We start from the raw sequence: 26239 nt of genomic DNA, 5'->3' as shown, positions 1-26239 counted from the left end.
GGATTGACTGGTTTGATCTCGGTGTCCAAGGGACTCCCAAGGCCTACCAGGCCCGATAGCATCTGGTCCTTTCCCACCTCATCAGCATCACTCGGTTTCATCTCCCATAGCAGCCTCACTGACTTTCTGGTCCTCAAACACACCAAATTCATTTCCAAATTGGGCCCTGTCCTTTCTCTTTGGGAAGCCCCAGTGCACACATCCTGGGGTAACTCAAACCTGATTCCTCAAAGGGGACCGTCCCGACTCCATTACCTGTAGTCTTCAGGCTTCCCTGGTGGCGCAGAGGTAAAGAATCTGCCTGCCAATGCAGGAGCCGCACTTTCGACCCCTGGGTCAGAAAGATCCCCTAGAGGAGGGTATGGCAACTCACTCCAGTATTCTTGCCTGGAGAATCCATGGACAGAGGAGCCAGGACCCCCTGGCTACAGTCCATGGGGTCGCAATAGAGTGGGATACAACTTAGCAACTGAACAATGACAACATTTGAGTCCTCATTTCCCTGTTTTATTTTCTGCTTGCTGTGTACATATTGCCATTTATATTTGTTTCCCAGGACTGCTATATAAATTATAGAAGAGTGTGGCTTTCAACAACAGAAACTCTGAACATTGCAGGCTGGAGTCTGAAATCAAGTCGTTGACAGGACTGTTGTTCAATCGCTAAGTCATGTCTTACTCTTTGCAACCCGTGGACTGCAGTACACCAGGCTTCCCTGTCCTTACTGTCACCTGGAGTTTGCTCAAACTCAAGTCTGTTGAGTCAGTAATGTCATCAAACCATCTCATCCTCAGCAGGACAGTGCTCCTGAATACTTTAGGGGAGAATCCTACAACCCTTGCTTCTTCCTGCTTCTGGTAGTTCAGGTGTGCCTGCTATGGCTGCTTCACTCCACTCTGCATCCGTCTTATGGCCTTTTTTCCCTCTCTCTGAGTGAGTCTCTCTTTTGTGTGTGTCTTACAAGGACACTTGGAATTGGCTTTAGGGCCCACCTAGATAATCCAGGGTGATCTGATTTCTAGATCCTTAATTATATCTGCAAAAGGCCATTTTTCCAAGTAAGCTCATATTCACAGGTTCCAGGAGTTAGGAGGGAGACATATCTTTTGCGGGGGTACCTATCAACCAACTGCCTGAAATCTTGTTTGTAAATTGTCCATCTTCCTTGAGCTAGAACACAAGCTCTATGACAACACCCCAATTTGTTTAACTAACTGCTGGTTCCCAGGACCTAAAACAGTAGAGCAGCAAAGCCTAGCCTACAATAAATACTCTGTAATTATTTGCTGAATGAATGAGAGATTGTTAGCTTTAATGAAAGAATACTCCTGGGGTGGAGGGGGGCGCAGAATTCTATAATTTTTTTTTTTAAATAGCTAACATTTGCTGAATGAAAAGTAATTTGCCAAGACTCCAGAGTGATCAAATGGCAGAACCAGAATGCAAATCCAAGTGTTCCTTGCTCCAAAATCTCTGTTGTTTAATACTAAATTTTACTGCTCCAAATCTCTGAATCTGACATATGTTCTCTCTATTTCTTTGCTCACTCACAGTATATGATTATGTGGTCAGGAAATGAGAATAACTCACTTACCTAGAAATAGGCTGACACTTTTTTTAAAGCAATGAGAACCTGTCTTTAAAAAAATGAGAAAATAATATAGTGTAACCTAATTATAAGCATAACACTTTTAAAAGGTGCTAACATTATTTTTCCCCCAAAAGGGAATACTGGCTGGTTTATTAAGTTATACATAGTCAGATGTTAAATATATTTTGAACACTAAGTTTTTCCCTTTCAAGTCAGTGCACATAAGACGAGAACCCTCAAAGAGACTAGTGCTTCTGGGGCTGAATTTAACACTATTTAAGGAAAGAAAACCTTAGCTAGGGGACATAGCTGTTAACATGGTGATTTGTAAAGCCTTAGATTTCTAATAGGGTCTGACTGTTTCAAGGAAAACATATTTTGTTTCTAGGTAACATTTCAAGTCTGATTATGAACAAATGCTACAAAATTGATCTGTAATGGGAAATACTGTTATGTCACAAAGCATTATCTATATGCTTAATGTGACTGAAAGCATTAATTGCTAGAAGCCAAAATCTGTCCAAGCAAAACATGAACATGTATTTTGTATCTCTTGTCTCTTACTGTAGATTTTCGAATGAATTCGAGTGTAACAAAAGATGTAGTTAGAAAATCTGCACACCTGAAGGCTTTCTTCACCCGCTTGGATTCCTGTACTTGTTCCTTGTTAGCAAATGCAGGAGTCGTAACTGCTCAGAAGTGCCCAGCAAACAACAGATAGGTGGCCACATGTTAGTAGCTCAGCAAAAACATCTTGCAGATTGGTGAATGGCTGACTGCATTTTAAAGTCTTTCTAGATTTATTTTGCCACCTTTATAGTAAAAGTCAGCTTCCTCCAACTACATGCAACTATTTGGCTCTCTGTATTTTTTTTTTTTTTTAATTCTTTCTGTATTCTGGAAGCAAGGTCATAGTGCTAGGATTTCCCACCAAAAAACCAACGAGTACCATAACATCTAACACTTTGGCTCATGTTGAAGCATTAAAATTTTGAGCAGTGGAAAGATTGTGTCATCAGCGCTCAAACTCATGAGATTTACATGAACTTGGAGCAATTTCCAAATATCCATCTGTACTCTCAAATATGGTCATTTCCAGGGCCTGGGACTGGGGAAACACACCCTAGGTATAATGCATCCCATCATCCCATGTGCTTTAAGTACCTCTCTGATTCTTCTCCTGTAAAACAGTGCCCAATTTCCCACAGAGACTCATTAAAGAAAATGAATGTGAAGACTGGTTACTTTCCTACCTTGGAGGTATTTGTGTAGTGGGAGCACACAGTATTTCTTTTCTCCTATGTAAATACTAATAACACCTGTACCAGGCACCCTGCCAAGGACTTACATACACTAACCATTGAACCCTCACAACAGCCCTGTGAGGTTGGTACTTGTAAGTAAGAGGATACGCTAGGTTAAGCTGCAGTAAAAATCATACCATTTCAGTGGCTTACAGCAACAGACAGTTAATTTTTTCCTTTCTCAAACTCTGCTTTGGTTCTGAGCAATTGTCCATGGCAGCTGTGGTGTGGGACTCAGCAGGGCGGCTCCATATCCACCCATGTCCGCTGAGAAATGGAGCACAGGCAAAGAAACATGGTCACTCCTGAAGGTGACCTTGTCTCCCATTCATTGGTCAAAACAAGTCACATGGGTATGTGGCTCCCATTCATTGGTCTAAACAGGTCACATGGCCACATCTAACTTCAGGGGAGTAGGAAGTGCAATTCTACTATTGCTCTGGGTGAGGGGTCAGGGTGTTAAAAACACTGGTGACTGGCACTCCTCGGTAACTAGTGGTTCAGTTCAGTTCAGTTCAGTCTCTCAGTCATGTCCAACTCCTTGCAACCCCATGAACCGCAGCACACCAGGCCTCCCTGTCCATCACCAACTCCCGGAGTCTACCCAAACCCATGTCCATCGAGTCGGTGATGCCATCCAACCACCTCATCCTCTGTCATCCTCTTCTCCTTCTGCTGTCAATCTTTCCCAGCATCAGGGTCTTTTCAAATGAGTCCGTTCTTCGTATCAGGTGGCCAAAGTACTGGAGTTTCAGCTTCAACATCAGTCCTTCCAGTGAACACCCAGGACTGATCTCCTTTAGGATGGACTGGTTGGATCTCCTTGCAGTTCAAGGGACTCTCAAGAGTCTTCTCCAGCACCACAGTTCAAAAGCATCAATTCTTCAGCACTCAGCTTTCTTTAGAGTCCAACCCTCACATCCATACATGACCACTGGAAAAACCATAGCCTTGACTAGATGGACCTTTGTTGGCAAAGAAATGTTTCTGCTTTCTAATATGCTATCTAGGTTGGTCATAACTTTCCTTCCAAGGAGTAAGCGTCTTTTAATTTCATTGCTGCAATCACCATCTGCAGTGATTTTGGAGACCAGAAAAATAAAATCAGCCACTGTTTCCACTGTTCCCCCATCTATTTGCCATGAAGTGATGGGACCAGATGCCATGATCTTAGTTTTCTGAATGTTGAGCTTTAAGCCAACTTTTTCACTCTCCTCTTTCACTTTCATCAAGAGGCTCTTTAGTTCTTCTTCACTTTCTGCCATAGGGTGGTGTCATCTGCATATCTGAGGTTATTGATATTTCTCCTGGCAATCTTGATTCCAGCTTGTGCTTCTTCCAGCGCATTTCTCATGATGTACTCTGCATATAAGTTAAATAAGAAGGGTGACAATATATAGCCTTGACATACTCCTTTTCCTATTTGGAACCAGTCTGCTGTTCCATGTCCAGTTCTAACTGTTGCTTCCTGACCTGCATACAGGTTTCTCAAGAGGCAGGTCAGGTGGTCTGGTATTCCCATCTCCTTCAGAATGTTCCACAGTTTATTGTGATCCACACAAAGGCTTTGGCATAGTCAATAAAGCAGAAATAGATGTTTTTCTGGAATCCTCTTGCTTTTTTGAAGATCCAGCGGATGTTGGCAATTTGATCTCTGGTTCTTCTGCCTTTTCTAAAACCAGCTTGAACATCTGGAAGTTCACGGTTCATGTATTGCTGAAACCTGGCTTGGAGAATTTTGAGCATTACTTTACTAGCGTGTGAGATGAGTGCAATTGTACCATAGTTTGAGCATTCTTTGGCATTGCCTTTCTTTGGATTGGAATGAAAACTGACCTTTTCCAGTCCTATGGCCACTACTGAGTTTTCCAAATTTGCTGGCATATTGAGTGCAGCCCTTTCACAGCATCATCTTTCAGGATTTGAAATAGCTCAACTGGAATTCCATCACCTCCACTAGCTTTGTTCGTAGTGATGCTTCCTAAGGTCCACTTAACTTCACATTCCAGGATGTCTGACTCTAGGTGAGTGATCACACCATTGTGATTATCTGGGTCGTGACCAGTGGTAATAGTACGATTTTTTCCATTTTATAAGTGGGGGAACTTTAAGGGGAATTAATACCCAAAATAACACAGCTCATAAGTTAGGTGACTATATGATTGATTGGCCAGATCAGAATACCTTTGCCAATGAAAGGAGGACGTTTTAATCAACACCTCCCTAGATCCTGAGCAACCTGCACTGACCACTTTGGGATTTACAGATCCTCTCTGCTCCTCCTCTGGCTGGGATCTTCTTCCTCCTCCTCCTGAACTGAGGAGTCCACAGCCAGGAGACAAGGTGAGCAACGCATATGCAAGAACTCAAGAGCAGAGAAGTGAGACACCCAAAAAGGGGGTTTTCCCCGATGTCCTTCCTGAGGAGGTCAAATGCCAGAGGTCAAATAAATCAATACCTACCAACCAGGCTGCTGCTTAATGGTCTTGCCGAGATTTAGAATTCTTGTACGAAGTGTTTTAAAACCTAAAAATCAATCTATCACTAGGTGAAACTGAATGAATTAAATGACAAAGGAATAGCTTTTAATGTTGTTTTTATCATGGTCAGGGTATTCCAAAGCTAGTTGTATGTGGTGGCGATTTGAAACTCATTTCAAAAGCAGATCAGAGTCTTAGTACAATCAAAAATATTCAGGAAAGGTTATATTTTCAGGGGTGGAAACTGAGGCCCAGAGAGATTAAGCTTGTGTGTTTCCCTGTCTCAGGATTGAGAGAGAGGTTGGACTAGAATACCTTCTCCATCTCCAGTTGTTCTCTTTAAAAGTTCAATGTTCTCATCTGAAAAATGGCAACAATGACTCCTACTTTATAGAAGAGAAATCAGGATGAATTAAGGCAACGACCATAAAGCACTTTGTGTGGCCAGCACGCAGGAAATGGTAACCATTTTCATTGTTAGACCAAAGCAGTGTTCTTACAAATTTCAGCATCAAAGGTTTACTTTTAGATTGCAACACATGCCATTCGTGACTGATGGATGTCGTGAATTTATCAGAAAATTGTCAAAGGTGTGTTTGTTGTTTTAAATACAGGAAAGAACACTGTTTTTTCCTTTTTTTTTTTAAGTTCACATCTGACCAAAAAAAAAAAAAAGAGTTCATGTGGTTATATTAACTGTAAGAAGCTGAAGACATTTAAAGACTCAGATCAGTGGTTTTAAATCACAGCAAGTATGCAGCCATGCTGCTGGAGATAAAGATGCCTGTAGCCAGCATGCCCAGGTGAGTTGAGAGACAAACCCACTCACTAGTTGAATGACTTTAGGCCAATTATCGATATTCGCACCCTGCAAACCTTGTTTTCCTCTTTGAGAAAGGAGAGAAGAGCAGCACCAGCCTGGCTGGCTGGCGTGGGGGCTCAGCGAGACCCTGGGTGTGAAGCACTTTGCCCCGGGCCTGATGCACAGGGATGCTTGACTGGTGAAGCGAGGTGACACTCATAAAGGGTATAAAATACCCTCTCCTCAGGGTGGAAAAAACCACATTAAGGAATAAAAAGAAATCATCTAGAGAAGGAAATATTGCCATTTGCAGCAACATGGATGGACAAAGAGAACATTACACTTAGCAAAGCAAGACAAAGACAAATATTATATGACATCACTTACAAGTGGAGTCTAAAAAATAATACAAATGAATCTGTATACACAATAGAAAAGACTCACTGACAGAGAAAACAAACTTTTAGTTACAAAAGAAGAAAAGGAGTAGAGAGGGATAAATTAGGAGTATAGGAATAACAGATACAAATTACTGAGCATTAAATAGATAAGCAACATGGGGTGTCCCCTGGTGGTCTAGTGGTTAGGATTCTGGGCTTTCACTGCCCTGACCTGGCATGGGTTCAGTCCCTGGTCGGGGAACTAAGATCCTTCCCACAAGTCACATGGTGCACCCCCCACCCCCAAAAAAGATAAGCAACGAGATTTACTGTACAGTACAGGGAATTATATCCAACATCTTATAATAACCTATAATGGAAAGTAATATGAAGCACATACATACCTATAAAGGAAAGTAATATGAAGCACATACATACATATGTATGTATGTATGTATTCAGTTATATATATATAACTGAATCATTCTGCTGTACACCTCAAACCAATACAACATAAATAGACCAAATGTAGTTCAATTAAACAGAAGAAACTGTTAAGAGGATCATCTACCCTTTATTTTCTGGCAGGCGTGACTCCCATACAGGCGTTCACCCTGGAGCCGGGCTCATTAGCCGCAGGAGGCCCCTCCGAAAGTCTTCAGGAAGGCCCACCGGCTTGCTGGTGGCTGGATTGACAAAGACATGGACTGAAGACCCTGTAGTACAGGCCAAAGCGGCAAAGTGAGCCAGCTTGGGGTGGCCGAAGAAGAATCCATCGCTGAGGTCCCAGTGGTCGACGGAAGGCGTTTCCTTGGTGGGCTTAGGCGGGAACAGAGCAAGGCGGTAGTGCACGCTGGAGCGACCCACTTTCTCCACGGCCAACGCAGCCACTGGGATCTGAGGAAAGCTGACCGGTGTGTGGAAGGTGCACTGATTGGTCGCCATGAAGCCCACCATGGGGGACGTCAGCAAGCCCGTTTTCAGGCCGCAGTACCTGGGAAAGTACATTACCGTGCTTATTCTGGGTCACCACGATGCTGTCTCCCAGCCCAACCCCTGTGTTTCGGCCTAGAGGGACCCAGCTTCAGTGGGCCTAAAATCAAATCCCCCGCCCCTCACTAGCTGGGTTACCTTAGGCAAGTTACTGAACTTCTCTGTACCTCAGTTCCCACAACAATGTAATGTTCACAACACTGGTACCTACTTCATAGGCTGACTGAGAATTAAATCATAAGTGTCATCTAATACAGTATAACATGTAAGACACTAACAGTTCACAGATAGTTCTCATTAAACACTGGCTGTTATTATTAATATTGTGTCCGTCTTGTCTTCACTTCTCCTGGTAAAAAAATCAGGTATTTTTGTGCAAATGAGAGAATTACTGTGTCTTTTACATATGTTATGAGCTTGTAATCTCTTTAAGGACAGTAACTGTGTCTTTCTTCTTAAGTTTGCTGACTAGAAATAAGGCTATGTTTGAGATAGGCTCACTGGGTAAAGAATCTGCCTGACAATACAGGGGACACAGGGCTTCAATATCTGGGTCGGGAAGATCCCCTGGAGAAGGAAATGGCAGCCCACTCCACTGAAAAGTGAAAGTGAAGTCGCTCAGTTGTGTCCGACTCTGCGACCCCTTGGACTGTAGCCTACCAGGATCCTCAGTCCATGGGATTTTCCAGGCAAGAATACTGGAGTGGGTTGCTATTTCCTTCTCCAGGGGATCTTCCCGACCCAGGGATCGAACCCGGGTCTCCCACATTGTAGGCAGACGCTTTACCGTCTGAGCTACCAAAATCACATGGATGTAGGAGCCTGGAGGATGACAGTCCATAGAGTCACAAACAATCACACACAACTGAGCGACTGAGCACTGCTGAGAAAAATGTAGAGGTTGAACAAAATCAGAAATAAAAAGCATCATGTTTAGCCTCTTTCTTCTTCTCCAAAGAAGTCTACTTATGATTGAAACAGATTAATCTTTTTTTTTTTTTTTTTTTGAGAAAATTAAGACTGAATGTGAGAATTTGCTGTAAGAAAACAATTGTGGCTTGCATAAAGGTTTGCCTACAAAGCTGCCCACTTCGACTCACATGTTTCACAGAAACAAGCTACGAGTCTCCTTCCAGGGAGGGCACCGTGGGTGCCAGGGGCCAGCCACCTGAGCATCCACTGATGTCACCCATCACGACATTAGATACATTCATTTACTGACATGGGAAGTTGCCAGTGAAAAAGATCATATTACAGAACAGTATGTAGCATTCGATCCCATTTGTTTTTATAAGAACATACTGGCTTATGTCCTTATTGCCTAGAAAGAACTCTGAAAGGATAGACTCCCAAATAGTTTCATGGTGATCTAGCAGTGGAATTTTGTATAATTTTTTCTTTTTTTGGCTTGCATATATTTTCCAGAACAAACATGATTTGCCTTTGAAATAAAATAAAGTCCTATTTTGTTTAAGTGTTTGAATATGAATTTAATTTCTCCAAAGAAACAATGGAGAGACAAGCAGGCAGGAGAAGCAAGGCTCCTTCTTCTGCCCGCTAGGATCCTGCCCCCGGCTGCACTGCCTGAGGGGCCTCCCTCCTGAACAAAGGAGAAGGAAAAGGGAAGAGGAGAAGAAAACCCTGATTTTCAGTGTGACTGAGATCCAGTGAGGACGAAATTCTCCCATTTTTATTTCCCAGGCTTCTTGCCTGCAATTGCTTTCCTAGTTCCCTGCCACCTTTTCCTCATTCTTTTAAGGCACTGACAGTAAAGAAATAGTGCCTCCTCCCACTGGGAGTACAGCATTTCCTGAGCTCCCTGCAACTCTGAGCCAGGCCACCATACCTTTAAATAATTAAAATGCAGGAGTACTTTCAAACAATGAAATCGATGAGCACCTGGTCACCAGGGCCGGCTGGGTGTTTTACATTTTGTTATTCATTTTCAAAACCATCCTGCAAGGTAGGTCTCATTTCCCCCATTGTATAGGAAAGAAAGTAGAGCAGGGAGGCTGGATCAATTTCCCAAAGGCATGTGTTTGCACAGTTAAGTGGTGGTCCAGGCCCAGAATTCAGGCTCTGGAGAGCCAAAGCCATGTTTGCCCTTCATTCTGGCTTAGTAGATAAAGCCAAAATCTACATTTTAGTCCCATGAATGAATTGCATTTTCTTTACGTGTTCCTTTGACTTTAAGAATGATATTTTCTTTAAGAACTGAATGATGGCTTCATTACAGTTGGATAACAGACTTCTTGTTGTAAGTTCATAACCAATTTGATTTGACTGGTGGTGACCATAGGGTATTCGGGCTTCCCAGCTGGTTCACTGGTAAAGAATCCACCTGCCAATGCAGGAGACACAGAGACATGGGTTTGATCTCTGGGTCCAGAAGATCCCTTAGAAGAGGGCATGGCAACCCATTCCAGTATTCTTGCCTAAAAAATTCCATGGACAGAGGAGCCTGGCAGGCTGCAGTTTATGGGGCTGCAAAGAGTTGACACGACTGAGCATGCATGACCATAGGGTACTCAGTAAGAATTTTTCCACATTTCCATCTTTTTTAGGTTTTAATCTTTATCAGAGTTTATACACATGAACATACTCTAAAAAGTCAAACTGTTGCTTGAGGCTTATAAAACCAGTGGTTCTCTGGCTGGTTATACCATTGGTTACAGTCTAGGTCAGGGGCTCATAGTAAATTCATTCATTCCACAGCCTCCACAGTTCACCTGCTCTTTGTTAGACGCTGAGGCTACAACACTGAGTAAGAGAGGATTCCCGCCCTCAGGAGTTCTCGACTTCAGGGCAGTGGTGGGGCAGGATGTGTCCGCTCCTGTCCTCTCTTTGGCCAGAAGGAGCCTGTTGTTCCTTTCTGGTTCGCCTTCCACTTTCTTCTTCTTCTCTCCCTTTCTTCCTTTCCTCAGCAAACATTTACTGTGCACGTCTGTGTTCTAAGCACGGAAGAGAGAGCCGTGAACAGTCAGTAGGGGACAGCCCATGCCTTCACAAGGCCATGGTCTAGAAGGGGGTACACTCAGAACTCAGGGTGACGAGCCCCAGCCAGGGGAAGCGCAGGGGCTATGGGAGCTCGTAGCAGGGGGTCTGGCTCCTTTTTGGTATCAGGGAAGACCCTCTGAGAAAGTGACAGCTAAGCTAATAAGCTAAGGAGAAACTGTACAAACTTTTCAAGTGAACACCTGGGGGGACAGCTTTCCAGAACGAGGAATGGCCTTTGTGGTAGTCTAGAGGCCAGGGACAGGACAAGTCCCAGAGGGCCGCCACGCAGACTGTCAGCGGCAGCGGGGGAGCAGGCAGGAGGCAGACTGGGGAGGGTCTTGGTAAGGATTTTGGATTTTATCCTCGGGTATTGGGAAGCCACTGAAGGCAGGGAGATGTTCATTCGCTCAGTCAAATCTAACTCTTTGTGACCCCATAAATTGCAACAAGCCAGGCTTCCCTGTCCTCAACTATCTCCCTGAGTTTGCTCAAACTCATGTCCATTGAGTTAGTGATGCCATCCAACCATCTCATCCTCTGTTGTCCCCTTCTCCTCCTGCCTTCAATCTTTCCCAGCATCAGGGTCTTTTCCAATGAGTCAGCTCTTCAAATCAGGTGGCCAAAGGATTGGAGCTTCAGCTTCATCAGCCCTTCCAATGAACATTCAGGGTTGATCTCCTTTAGGATTGATTGATTTGATCTTGCTGTCCAAAGGACTCCTCTCAAGATGCAGGCAGGGAGAGGCAATATCAGATTTATTTAGTAAAACTGTGGTTTTGAATTGACCAATGAATTAGATAGAAACAGTGATGTGTGCAGAAGAATAATTAGGTAACTACATAGTTCTAACAAAAAATGATGGTGCCTGGGACTAGGATGATGACAGCAGAGATGGAGAAAACTAGATGGAATCAAGAGAGATTTTGCATAAGGTGTGATGAAAATTGAAGTGAAGAAGACAAAGGGCCCAGAGTTGCTCCCAGTCTAGGTGACTTAATGCTTTGAACAGGTTGAGCTGAGGTGCCTGTGAGACCCTAAGATGATATGCACAGTAGGGATAACAATACCTCTGAGTGAGTGAGTGGAAGTCACTCAGTCGTGTCCGACTCTTTGTGACCCCATAGACTGTAGCCCGCCAGGTTCCTCTGTCCTTGGGATTTTCCAGGCAAGAATACTGGAGTGGGTAGCCATTCCCTTCTCCAGGGGATCTTCCCAACCCAGGGATCGAACCTAGGTCTCCCACATTGCAGGGAGATTCTTTACCATCTGAGCCACCAAGGAAGCCCTAGCTACAGTTTATTTAGTCCTGCACGATATGCGAGGCCTTCCATGGATCATCAATCCAGGAGGCATCTGGATCTATGGGTCTGATGCTCAGAAAGAGGTTTGGGCTGCAGACAGGAGTTGCGCTCAGATCTAACATAAGGGTCTAGGCAGGGAGGGTGAAGAGTGGGAGCCACTGGCTTAACACACTCATCGTGGTGGGCCTGCGGTAAGCTGGAAAGCAAAGGCCCAGTCTGACCTCACACAAATTCAGACTCTAAAAAAGATACTGATGTTAAAAAGAAATACTCAGCCTCAAATGGAGTCATGGCTCCTTCAGACAGCAAACCAAGACATCATTGCAATTTCAATCCCTCCTAGAAATGTGACCTTTGAAACAGTCAATCTGAAAAGTCCAATCTACCAGAGTGAGGTTATCTGCATGATAAAGACCCCTGCTGCTCCCTGCCCCCAAAAGAAGACACCGTGGTCTGAAATAATCCTTTCTTCTCTTTGGCTGATACCTTCTTGACCCATCCTCCTTTTACCTATAAACATCTTCCATTTTATACAACTCCTCAGAGCCTCTTTCTATTTAACTTGATGGGGTGAATAAAGCCAATTCGATCTTCAAATTGACTCAGTTGAATTTTGTTTTTTTTTTAACACTGTGCAGACTAAGTAAAATTCATGTGTGTACTGTCTGGATTTGTCTTTCTGGTTCCTGGTTTGTGACCCGCGGGAGAGACTAAATCAGGTGAGAGGGAGGGCCTAAAAGAGGATGTCGGTGGGGGGAGTGAAATCAAACCCAGATTCAGCCTGACACACACACAAAAAGCTCTTTGAATAAGCTCTCAATGGATATTTCTTGGGATACAACAAATGACTGATAAAGTGATTGTGACGCTGCCTAATAATTGATTGAGTTGAATGTCCATCTTCTATGCTTTCTTACACCTGCTTTATAAAGTAAACTTTAGCATAAAGGGCTGTTTGACTTGGAAGACCCCTTGTGACTCACTTAGTATAGGGGCTCCCCAACTCTAGTGTGGGACTTGGAATCTTCTGGGGAACCTTCACAACATCCAGATCTTCGGAGTCCTCTCAGATCTCCTGAATCAATAAACAGGGCAACCTGACTCTAACAAAGTCCCAGGTGATTCTGATGCACACTTAGCGTGGGGGCTGTTCCTCGAAGGCTACCCTCTCAGATAAGGAAACTGCCCAGAGAGATGAAGTAAGTTGCTCATCTGCACACAGCTAGAAAGGAACAGGGTCCATCTACACTTTGCAGTCACTCCAGCCCTTTCCATTAACCTCCTCAGCCCCAGACACAGCCCCATCCCAGGCTTGGAGACCAGTGCATCTCTGGGGCATTTGTGGCTCAGAATCAGATCAACTGTGTTCACAATCTCACCCTGACACTGCACCCAACTCCACCAGTTGGGCTTGGTTGTCTCTTACTCCTCCTTCCCAAGCTCCTGTTTCCTTCCTTGAGGCCACAGCTATGTTCTGCCTTGACCCTAGCGCTGACGCTCTGCCTTGCTGCCTCGCCTCCCCTGGTTGCCTCTGGAGCAGGAGGTGCGCACACTTGAGGGATATGGTGCCTCTGGGTCTGGGTGAGCACACAGTCTTGTCGCCTCCTGAGGTCTGGAGAGAAGCGCCTGTCAGATGGTAGGAGGCCAGTGGGCATATGGCACAAATAACACCTTTCAGAGAGGTGAGGCTATTTTTGTCACTTGCTATAAATAGCATAGGATGGGCCATGGCTTGTGGTCAGTTACCTGGCATGTCAAGGCAGGATTCTGGCAGGAAGTCCATCCCCACACTCCCTGAAACTGAGAATAAGCACAAGCCGGGCAGCGTGACCCCATGACTGTGCTGAGGGAGCATCACGTGAGCTGCCGAAGAGAGACTCCGGCCAAGGGAATCTGCACAGAGGGGCCCCAGCTTGGGCGGTGTCAGGAGGTTATGTGGTTACAAGGAGAAATACGTATTTAGAAATATAGACCTGGGGAGAAAATACCTTAAATGTGAACATGTATAGAGCTAAAAGATTAAGATGATGAAGTTCACACTTAGGAATATACTCTGAATGTCTTTACATAAGTAATTTATCTTCAGTTAAGCCTCTTTGGATATTGCCTTCACAGAATGATTTTGGTCTACAGGGGCTAATTGAAATTAATTGTATGCAAGTCCCTGTGTCATCCATTTCTATTGACCTTGGCCTGCAGTGTAAAATACTGGTTAAGAGCTCAAGTCGTTAGACCTGGGTTTGAATTACAGCTCTGGGGCTGTGTGACTTCAAAGAGTCACTCAACCATCCCAGAGGCTCAAATTTTTCTCATTTCTAAAATGAAGACAGTAACACAGACATGACAGGATTTTTTGTGAAGTTAAATAAGGCAACGCATATCTTATATGTCTTGGCTGATTACTGAAACTTAAAGATTTTTGTTGTTATTTTTGTTTGTTTTTTAAACTTTTTCAACAATTTTGGTCTCTAGGGGTGGAAATTTACATCCGTCTTTGGGCCAAATGTTTCCTTTATTTAGGAAAGACCCCTCGTATCAAAACCCTGGCAGCCAACCAGGGTGTGGACATGGTGTTCTCACAGGAGAACTATCAAAAGGGCCAGTGTATTGTTTCTTCAAGTGGTTTTAAGAGCAGTGGAGGGGAGAAATCAGGCAAGCAGAGCAAAAGGGAAAGGACAGGATGGATGAAACACGGCAACTATTGCACTTTAGAACTTCGAGAGAAGGCTGAGAAATGCTTTGAAGGGGAGGTAGGACAGGTTCAGCAACTGAACCAAGTAGGTTTGAGCCAGTGTACTTTGTATAGAAAACTTACAGAATTTAATGATTGCTGCAATGTCGTAACAGACAAGAATTTACTAGGAAGTTGTTTAGTCCCTCTGTGGCAATGACACAATCACATCAATTTGTGGAGCTAATCCTTCTTAGCAGAAAATGGTAAACCAACCTTGACTTCATCTGAGGTCTTACTGACCTAACCACATCACTGGGTTTGGTGCTGGTGATAGGGCAGCACTGGGTCCTCGTCCCCAGAAGAGCTTACACTTAAAGAAAGGCCATAAAGAACACAAGCTGAGGGGAGGTGCTCTGCGGGAGATGGACACGGCTGTATGAGATGCTGTAACAAGCGAGCCTGAAGCGGGTGGAGGCAGGTGGGAGTGCAGAGCTCCTTTGGGACTGAAGGAAGGCCAATGAGGCCCCGTGGCTGGACCACAGGGCAGGAGGGGAGAATGGAAGTGGGTGAGCTATGAGAGAAAGGCCGGGCCCGCTCCTGCACCAATCGGATTTTAACCTAACACAATGGGAAGCCACTGCTGAGTTTTAAAGAGGAGGGAGAGTCACGATCACGTTAGCATTTCAGGAGTGACACTTTAGGGGATGGATGGGGAAGGCAAGAGCGGAGGTCGAGGTACCAGTTAGGAGACAACTGAGAGCTGGCACTGGGGACGGTACTGGGCTTGTGGCTCCAAAGACACTCAAGATGCGGCTCAAAGGACCCACGCCTGGGCCTCCCTGGCTGGCTGGCTTCCGCCTCTCATAAAGGTTACTGCTCACACTAAGAGCATCTACAGCAGAAACAGGGGTCTCCACCATCCCGATAACCTTTAAGACTATGACGAAACCTCAGGTTCCTCACTGTAATGCCACTCTCCCCAAGTTGATTTCTGCCTCAGTTAACTGTCACTGGGCATGGCAATACCTGTGGTCTTGTCTCTTTGAGTATAGTTTTAGATCTAGGTTTTCTAGGTTTTTCAAGCAGTTAAGGAGGAATATTATTCCAAACCCAAGGGGAAATGACTACCTAGACAAATGAATGTATCTGCAAACGTTTCAGCTATTTTGCTCCTGAAAGGGAGAGGGAGGCAGTTAAGATAAAAATAGGAAGAAATATTTTCTGACAGCCTCACAGTTTGAATAACCATGACCTGAAGAATACTGAGTTTTCCTTTGGTTAGTTCCATGTTGCTTTTAAGCACGGTTTGGCTTTATTTTAAAGGACAAATGATTTTTAAAAGGGACAAATGACATAGGTAACAAGAAGGATTTCTTAGACTTTTAAAGTCAAGTAGGATGTTAGATTGAATAAATAAACAAGCCTTTACCTCACATTATGTTTACTTGCCATTTGGCAATATTTTTTTAAAAACCGAAATATATATAAATAAACTGGGTTGCCTATATCTGAATATAAAAAGCTGATATAATGAGTTGGCAGTAGCTCACATTAGGAAAATGCCCAGACCCAGCTGCCTACACATCATCACAGTTTTCAAAGTGCATGCACTGGGTCCCCAAACTGAGCAAAACTAATGAAAATCATCTGCTGTTAGAGCAGAACAATTTCTTCGCAACCGTGTTCTCCCAAGAAATTCATTCTGGTAAATCAGTGTCAAGATGACAAGAAAGTCCAACATATCTCAAGAGGCACAATCTATAACAAGCAAAATTCCTCAAAGCCGTGCTCAGAAGCAATATTAAAGGATCTGATGAAGAATTCAAGACTCAGAAATGAAGGATGTGAAACAAATTCATTAAAACATTTTGAATAAAAATAAGAAGACTGTGACATGATGCTCAATTCACAGGAAAACACGGTCTCAAAGGGTAAATGTGATAGATGATGATCAGATAATTTCAGACATCCAGACGCAGAGCCAACCGTGGGCGAAGGCCAAGAGAAAGTAGATTAGGGTCAACTTGGACTCCACACATTAATGATACTACTACTGCTGCGCTTTTTGTCTTTGTTGGAGTTGCCCTCTGAGGGAGAGAGTTCAAAGAAAGCATCTTTGAAAAATGACTATTAGATCTTCCAGGTCCTCAAAATTAAGCAGGCCAGGGATATGGTGATAGTTCCTGGGCCCGGTGAGAAAAAAGGAGAACAGAAGTTAAGAAAGGTGTTTATGCATTCCATGAGGTCCCTAAAATCCAACTTCTTCCAATCAGTTATGGGCTTCCCTTCCTGGTGGCTCAGATCTGCAATGCAGGAGACCCAGGTTTGATCCCTGGGTCAGAAAGATTCCCTGGAGAAGGGAATTCTACCCACTCCAATATTCTTGCCTAAAGAATTCTACGGAGAGAGGAGCCTGGTAGGCTACAGTCCATGGGATTGCCAAGAGTCAGAAGAGACTGAGCATTTAACACTTTTACCTTATGGGAAAGTCCAGGGGCCTGTGAAGAACACCAGTTAAAAGCCTATTTTAAACTGACCAGTAGAGTAGAAAGCACTTTAACACATGCAGAACCGTTTAGAATAACAAATACACCAGCAATAACTCTCTGAGGGCTTTCCATCTACAGAAAGCAAATGTTGGAGAAGACTTAGAATGGAAGAGAAGTTTTTCTTTTTTTAATTCCACAGAGTGTGATGTAGGAAGTTGAAAGAACTTTGAGCTTTGGCCGCAGAAAGAGACTAGTGAAGAATGCAGGTGCCCAGCTCAGAGGATTCCCAATCAGTCTATGCACCTGGGTGGCTTTAAGGCTTTTTTGTCATGTTTCTTCATGATTTTTAAATAATTTTTATTACATAATTAATGCACGCACATTGTAGAAAAGTAGAAAATATAAGCAACAACTAGTTTTAATAATTTTATTTAATTTTGGCTGCACTGGGTCTTTGTTGCCCTGTGCAGGCTTTCTCCAGCTGCAGTGAGCCAGGGCCCCTCTCTCGCAGCGCACAGGCCTCTCATTGTGGTGGCCTCTCCCGTTGTGGAGCACAGGCTCTAGGCGGGCAGGCTTCAGCAGCTTCGGCATGCGGGCTTGGTAGTCGTGGCCCATGGACCCAACTGCTCCACAGCATGTGGAATTTTCCCAGCCCAGGGATCCCACGTACCCTGAGTGGGCATGTGGATTCTTATCCACTGTGCCACCAGGGAAGTTCACATTTTTAAAAAAATTACCCTTTATTCCATAACTCAGAGATCCCCAGAATTAACATTTTTTGGTACACATCTTTTCAGACTCTTTTTCAGAAAAGATTTTTGTTTTGTTCTGAATAAAACAGACCACACTGCAATTTGCCTGCTTCAGTCAATTATATATTATGAACTTGTTTCTATGCCAATAAATGTATTTTTAAAGACTGTTAAGTATGCCCTTGTATGGATATAACATTTAGTGAATCAACCCCAAAGCAATTAAAAAACTTGTTGTGAAGTGCTTTTCGACTTACAGAAAAGTTTGTAAAATCAGTACATAAGACACCTGCATGACTATTGTACAGAGCTGTCCATTCTTAACATTTTGTCACATGTGCTTTAGCATTAACATTTATTACTTCTGAATTACCTATGAGTATGTTGCATATATCATGCCACTTTTCCCTAATTATTTCAGTGTGTGTTTCCGAAAAACAAGGATAATCTCTTCCATAACTACAGGACAGAATTTGTTATCAAATTCAGGAAATTTAACAACAGTCTAATCCTTCTAGTAATCTACAGTTTATATTCCCAGTTGTTTCAATAAGGTGTTTCACTTTTAAAAAAAGAAGAGGAACTTCGATGGCGGTCCAGAGATTAAGACTGTGCCTGGCAATGCAGGAGACACAGGTTTGAGCCCCAGTGGGGAAACTCAGCTCCCACATGCTATAGAGCAGCTGGGCCCACGTGACACATCTGCTGAGCCTGCGCACTCTGGAGCCCTTGTGCCACAACTAGAGTTCATGCACCACAAAGAAAGATGCTGCCTAACGCAGAAAAGAGCCCGCGTGTACTGAATGAGACCCAATGCAGCCAAATAAATAAAGAATTTTTTTGAAAAGAAGAAACTTCTTTTTCCTGGTGCAAGATCTAATCCCAGATCAAGTGTTACATTTAGTTGTCACAGCTTTTCAGTCATCTTTTAATCTGGAACAGTCCTTCGGTCTGTCTTTATCTTTTATGACATTGATATTTTTCTGTGAATACAAGCTAGTTATTGTGCAGTACGACCCTTTATGTGGGTCTGTATGATGACCCCTCAGAGTTGGATTGAGGTTGGAACACTATACAAGTGTCAGTGGGCCCTTTTCAGGCTTTATATTACAGAGCCACAAGAAGTCCATTTGCCCTTATTGGTGATGTAAATTTGATCACTTCATTAAAATATTTATTGCCTACTTTTTCTATTGTATAGTTTTCCTTTTGTCTATTTTTTAAATTGTGGTAAAAACAAAATTTATCATTTTAGACATTTTTAAAGTGTACAGTTCAGTGGCAGTAAGTATTGATACATGTATATTTTTATGCATCTGCTCTATAGTATTTATTTTTCCTTTTAACAAGTAATCTGTGGAAAGACACAAACATGATCTTAGTCTCATGCTCAGATACTGTCCTTAATAACCTTTCCTCCTACCTGCTACTTCTTGATCTAGGGCTCACTGATGATTCACGCTGAGACTAAAGACTAAGTCCTGACATTAACCCCAGCCCTTTCCCTTTCCCCTTTGTCTTCCCCTCATTCCATAGACAAGGGCGTAAAGTTTTTCTAGTCACTGGCTCTGGATCCGGAGAGAGAAATGCTGACCTGGATGATTTCCAACAACCATTTCTGCCCTAAACTGCTATAATTCTTTACAAAAATAGTCATGCCTTTCCTGGCCTCATGTTCAGTTCTTCAATCAACTCTTGGTTCTACTCTGGGCCAGGCTCTATGCTGGATGTCAAGAAACAAAAATGGATAAAGCAAAAGCGCCTTTTCTTGAGCTGCTTACATTTTGATGGGAGACACACAAATGCTGGGGATGCAATGTGGGGACTCTGGGCATGGAGGTGGCCTAGAGCACAATGGAAATACACTGTTACAAAAATGAAAAGACAAGCCACAGACTGGGAGAAAATACTGGACAAACCTATCCAACGAAGGACTTGGATCCAGAATATATAAAGTACACTTACAAGTAAATAATAAGACACACAAGACAATTTTAAAATGTGTGAGATTTGAATAGATACTTCACCAAGAAGATATATGAGTGGCAATAAGAATAAGAAAAGATGTCCAATATCATTAGTCATTATGAAAAAGATAATTAAAACCACAATGAGATACCCATTGAACACCCACTAGAATGGCTAAAATGAATGAGATATACTATCAGTTCTTGACAATGATGTGGAGGATGGATTAGAGTTCTCATATACTGCTGATGGGAATGGAAAAAGGTACAGCTGCTTGGAAAAATACTTTGTCAGTTTCCTGAAGAAAAGGCAAAAATACACCTACCATATGACACAGCTGCTCGATTCTTAGGTAACTTTCCAAGAGAAATGAAAGCAGTGTTACACAAAGGCTCATGCCTGAATATTCACAGCAGCTTTATTTGTAATAGCTGGAAAGCCCAAATGTTGGACCACAAGTGTGGTACATTCATACTATAGAATACTATTCATCAACAAAAAGAAATGAACATACAACAAGGATTAAACTCAGAGTAACTATGCTGAGTCAAAGAAGTCAGACCAAAACAAAAGTACATACTGTAGGATTTCACTTACATAAATATCTAGAAAATGCAAACTAATCTCTAGTGAAAGAAAGCAAATAAATGGTTACCTGGGGATGGGGGTGGGGAGGACTGGGGGGAGGGATGACCAAGAGAGCACCAGGGAATTTTGGGTGGTGTTCCTTTTCTTAATTGAAGTGAGGATTTCATGAGTGTACAAATATGCCAAAACCCCTCAAATTGTGCACTTTAAATATGTGCAGCTTACTTTATCAAAGCTGTTTGAAAAAATACAATGAAAAGAAATATGCCAATATCTTAGCAATAGCAAATATGCTAATATCTAAACAAAATTAGTCTCTGATTATAGGATGGGGGAATTATTAACAAGGACTCTTTTCTTCTCATCCTTTTCTGAATTTTCCAAATTGTCCAAAATGAGCAGGCTATACTATCTAAATCAAAAAGGCTACTTTTGCAGAAAAAGAGTTAGATACACAAAGAAATCTGGAGAAAACAGTCTGTACTTATGAACTTTAAGACTACTGGGTGAAAAATATCAAAGACATGGCACTTTTCAAATGACAAAAGAGCCTCTATTCTTTCAGAAGTTATGGGGACCGTGAGAAGGTTTTATATGTTCCACAGTAATAAAAATATCTAAGTTTAAAGCCATCTATGGAAAAGGTACCATATTAACAAAATGCATCATTTAGCTGGACTGTTCAGCTCAAATGTCTTTCAAATACATGAGTGGGAGGTAGATGCAGGGAACCGGGAAAAGGAAGAGACAATGCCAGACATCAAAGAAGGTGAATTTTTACAAGATGTCCTGACCCTTTATTTCTTGAGTTCACGCAGAAGTATAAAGATTAAAGAAAAATCCAACATAATTAGCAAGTAAACTGCATTGCATATCCTTAAAAAGAGTACATACTGCAAAGGACAATTTTAGCCATGGAAAATGCTATTTCACATCTGACCAAATACGGTTGAGAATCATTACTCTGGGTTTCCACTCTTGGAAATGTTTGCTACATCTGTCTGTAGTGGGTTGAGGATTCACTCTGAATTTTTACTAATAGTGAAAATAATAATTTTAAAAAGCTTTCAGGGAACATATTTAACCTAATTAGATGATTAATAAGTTTTAAAGCCTGCAGTGCATTAATTATTTGGATATCAAGAACTGAGGCTTATGAAGCAATTAAGTTCATTTATTCAACAAAAGTCACCTTCAACAACTGTGCTAGACCCTAGATTATAAAGAAGAAAAGACAACCCATGCACTCTTAGAGCTCTTAGTCTAAGGAATAAGAAATCTGTAAACAGTTGCAATACAACGTGTCCACGGCTTGGGAGAATGGAAAAAAAGAGAAGCCTGCAGGAAGGAGGTAACACGTGAGGAGGGCTTTGAAGGCTATGTAGGAGTTCTCCGCTTAGGAAAAGAAGGACTTTCTAGGCAGAGGATAGCATGAACCAGAGCGGCAGGAGAAAGCTGGATTGTTCGTAAATGGTGAGAGTTCAGTGAGGATTAAGAATAGGATTCACCTGGAGGGGAGAGGACCTGAAGATGGAAGTCCTTTACTCCGTGTTAGAGGGAATGAGGAACTGTGTGTTGGTCACAACTCGTTCATTTTAGAAGAAATGAATTTGTTAAAGAAGCGAGAGAGAGAGAGAGAGAGAGAGAGAGCAAGAGATTGAGAGAGAGAGAGAGGGAGAGGGAGAGCGCAAGCGCTGTTTCGCTGTCTGCAGAGCCCTCAAAGAATTCACGCAGTCAGGCCCAGGAAGGGGCTGGAACTGAGAACAGGAAAGCTAGAGGAACCCTCTTCTACCTTTTATCTTTTTTTTCCCTCTCTCTAAATCTGTATTAGCCAGGATTCTTTTGGTCATAAGCGACAAAAATATAGTAGTTCAAGCCAAAAAGGAAATTTTTTTACTCTTTAAAATGAGAAGTCTAGGCACGTTACAACATATATAAACCTTTTTTTCAAACCTTTTATCCCCTTCATGCATTTCTCCCACACCCATGCCCCCACAATACCCCTTCCTCCTGCCTCTGGCAACCACCAGTCTGTTTAGTGTTTCTAAGAGAGCTTGGGCTTTTTGTTGCTGTTTGTTTGGATTCACATATAGGAGAAATCATATAGTACTTGCATTTCTCTGTTTGATTCATTTATCTTAGCAAAATGCCCTTGAGGTTCATCCATGTTGTCACAAGTGGCAAGATTTCCCTCCTTTTTTAAGGCTGAATTTATGGAATATATAGAATGTATATATATATATATATATCTCACAACCTCTTTAACTATTCATCCATTGACAGACAACTTAGGTTATTTCCATCTTGGCCATTGTAAATAGTGCTGCAATGAACATGGGGTACACATATTATATTTTTTCAAGTTAGTGTTTCTGTTTTCAGATAAATACCTGGAAGTGGAATTTCTGGGTCATATGGTAGTTATATTTTTAATTTTTTGAGGGGTCTCTGTACTGTTTTCCAAAGTGGCTACACCAATTTACACTCCCACCAACAAGGCACAAGGGCTCCTTTTTCTCCACATCCTAACCAACACTTGTTATTTCTTACCTTTTTGACAATGGCTGTTCTAACAGGTCTGATGTGATATCGCATTGTGGTCTTGATTTGCATTTCCCTGATGATTAATGATGTTAAGCACCTTTTCATGTACCTGTTGCTCATCTGCATATCTTCTTTGGAAGAATGTCTATTCAGATCCTATGTCCATTTTATAATCAGAATTTTTTTCTATTAAGTTATATGAGTTCTTTATTATATCTTGGATGTTATAACTCCTTATCAGATACATGATTTGCAAATATTTTCTCCCATTTGGTAGGCTGATTTTTCATTTTGTTGATGGTTTCCTTGCTGTGCAGAAGCTTTTTAGTTTGATATCATCTCATTTATTTGTTTTTGTTGGTTTTACTCTTGGTGTCATATTTTAAAAATCATCGCAAAGACCTATGTCAAGGAACTTACCACTTAAGTTTTCTTTAAGGAGTTTTATGGTTTCAGGTCTTATGTTCAAGCCCTTAATCTATTTTGAGTTGATTTTTTTGTTTGTTTAGTAAAAGATTGTGATTCTGTTTCATCCTTTCAAATATGGCTGTCCAATTTTCCTTACACCATTTACTGAAGAAACTGTCCTTTCCCCATTGTATATTCCTGACTCTTTGTCACAAACTGATCATATATGCATGGGTTTATTTCTGGGCTCTATTCTGTTTCATTGCCAGAATTATACTATTTTAAAGATTGCTATGTCTTCATAATAGAGTTTGAAATAAAAAAGCTTGATGTCTCCAGCTTTGCTACTCTTTCTGAAGGTTTCTTTGGCTGTTTGGGTCTTCTGCAGTTCATACAAATTTTAGGATTGTTTGTAATATTTCTCGGAAAATGCCACTGGAAATTTTGATAAGGATTGCACTGAATCTATAGATCACCTTTCTATTTTTTCCCTGATTCAGTCTTGGTATGTTGTATGTTTCTTGACATTTATCCATATCTTCTAGGTTGTCTAATGTGTTGACATATAACTGTTCATACAGTATTTCTATAGTATCAATTGTAATAGCTCCTCTTTCATTTCTGGTTTTATTTAAGTCCTCTTTTTTACTGATAAGTCTAGCTAAAAGGTTTATTAATTTTGTTTATCTATTCATGAACCAGCTCTTACCAGCCTGAAGACATTTTTTGATGTCAAATAAGCTAACACAAATGAAAAATATTGCACGATTCTACTGACACAAGGTGCCTAGAGTTGTCAATTTGTAGAGACAGAAAATAGAATGGCGATAATCAGGGGCTAGGGGAAAGAGAAACAAGGAGTAACTGTTTTAATAGTTTCAGTTTGGGAAGATAAAAAGTTCTGGAGATGGATGGTGATGACAGTTGCACAACAGTGCAGAGACACTTAATGCCACTGGACCATACACTTAAAAGTGGTTCCTTTTTTTGGTTATGTATATGTTAACAATTTTTTTTAAAAAGTGGGAAACCTAGGAGTAAATACAACTTCAGGCACTGTGAGATTCAGGAGTCAAGGGACACCACTGAAATTCTGCCATTCTCTATTTTGCTCCACTTCCTTCTGTGTCAACTTCATTTTCAAGAAAGCTTAGTGGAGGTGAAAAAGGCCACTCTCATCTTAAATCATCTATAGAACTAAGCATGTGCCGTGTTGTGTCCAACTCTGTGCAATCTCATGGACTCCTCCAGACTCCGCCATCCATGTGATTTTTCCCAGAAAGAATACCATGGATTACCATGGTTACCATTGGGTTACCATGCCCTTCTCCAGGGGGTCTTCCCGACCCAACCTGTGTTTCCTGCATCTCCTGCATCGCAGGTGGGTTCTTCACCACTGAACCACCAGGAAAGCCCATTGAACTAAGGGCCACAGTCAAAAAAGAGCTTCTTCCCTGAAAGTTCCACCTGAACTTCAGGGGATGACTGACTGGCCTGGTGTTGCATCATAGAACCATTCCTGAATCAATCATTGTAGTCAAGGAGTAGAGTACTCAGACCGGCTAAGCCAGGGTCATGTGTCCAACCTTGAACCAATCACTGTAGTGAGGGGAACAGAGTCTTTTGGCAAAAGTTCCACTTGAATATGTAGAATGAAAGAAGGATGATTTCCCAAGCAGATACTGGGCAGTCAAAACATGTCCATCACATGTTCCTTCTTCTTTCTCTGCAGAGCAGTTTTCTGTCTTTTCAATCAGTATAGGAAGAGAAATATTGCCACCTTCAGCTTAAGTTACACTTTTTCTATTCAAGAACTTTTCAGTGCCAATTCAAAATCCCTGGGAGCATCTGATTAATGCAATTTGTCTAACTTTGGTGGGGGTGGGAATAGTCTTAGGGATAATATGGCTGCTACAGGGTCACTTTTGTGAGCATCAGGGTAAATTACAAGAATCAACAGAAGCAAGACTGATACTTCAAAATACATCTTTTACAATAAATAATAGACCATTTTTTACAGGAAACTGATGTAAACAGATTGTATGAAAATAGTACTGGCAGCTAAACATAGGATATGTTGGAGCAGGAAAATCTGGTGGCAGGAAGACTAATCATAGGGCTACTGCAGAAAGATGCTGCTGAAATTTCTAACTTCGGAGAATGAAAATATGGCGATGTCATCCACCATGAATGAGACTATAAAAGCAATGTCTGGTTTGGGGTGGAGTGGTATCAATAGGGTGATGAGTTTAGCTTCCAAAGGGTTTCCTTTAAGATGCCTATGGAACATGGCCAGAGTAGTTGGATTGGACTGGAACGGACTAAAGTAACACTGCCTGAAGACCACTCCCCCTTCTCTCTTTTGCTTCTTAGGCTCTGGGACTGAGCCTGACATTTGCTTCTCAGGGAGAAATCTTTCGAAGGCCTGCTCTCTTCCTTTGCTCTTAAAGTAATACATACTCAGAACTCAATTACTTAACTATTATCTATGCCCTTGAGACTACTTACAGCTATGGTTACTGTACAGTGAGGATGCTATACAATGGGATGCTTCACATCTCTTCCCAGCTCTGTCTTTAGTAGCATCAAGCTAGTACTTGAACATATTGACCATGGTGGGAGTATTTACACCATGGAAATCAGCCAGAAACTTCATTGTTTTGATTTACTCATTAATATATTGTCTTATTAATTGTCATGACAGGGAAGGTAGTCAGCAAACATTTTCTGTAAAGGGCTGGGTAGTAGACCTTTTAGGTTTTGTGGGTCTTCTGGTCCCTGTCAGAACCACTCAACTCCACTCTTGCATCATGAAAGTAGCCATCAGTTCAGTTCAGTTACTCAGCTGGGTCCGACTCTCTGACACCACGGACTGCAGCACACCAGGCTTCCCTGTCCATCACCAACTCCTGGAGCCTACTCAAACTCATGTCCAGCACATCGGTGATGTCATCCAACCATCTCGTAT

The 26239-nt window shown here is 42.1% G+C and overlaps 1 protein-coding gene across 1 annotated transcript in view; it reads right to left on the bottom strand.

Annotated features, from left to right (window-relative positions):
• Nucleotides 1–7111: 7111 nt before the first annotated feature.
• LOC110148981 (uncharacterized) overlaps nucleotides 7112–26239 on the bottom strand; it is a 191916-nt gene continuing 172788 nt past the window's right edge. Inside the window, exon 3 of the mRNA XM_020911287.2 lies at nucleotides 7112–7551. Coding sequence (XP_020766946.2) covers nucleotides 7167–7551 — 385 coding nt within the window. The 3' untranslated portion in view covers nucleotides 7112–7166. The remainder of the gene's footprint in view (nucleotides 7552–26239) is intronic.

Source organism: Odocoileus virginianus, chromosome 10 (genome assembly GCF_023699985.2).
Source record: "Odocoileus virginianus isolate 20LAN1187 ecotype Illinois chromosome 10, Ovbor_1.2, whole genome shotgun sequence".
Classification (NCBI taxonomy): Eukaryota; Metazoa; Chordata; class Mammalia; order Artiodactyla; family Cervidae; genus Odocoileus; species Odocoileus virginianus.
The sequence above is the reverse complement of the archived record's forward strand: the minus strand, read 5'-3'. Positions and strand labels throughout refer to the sequence as shown.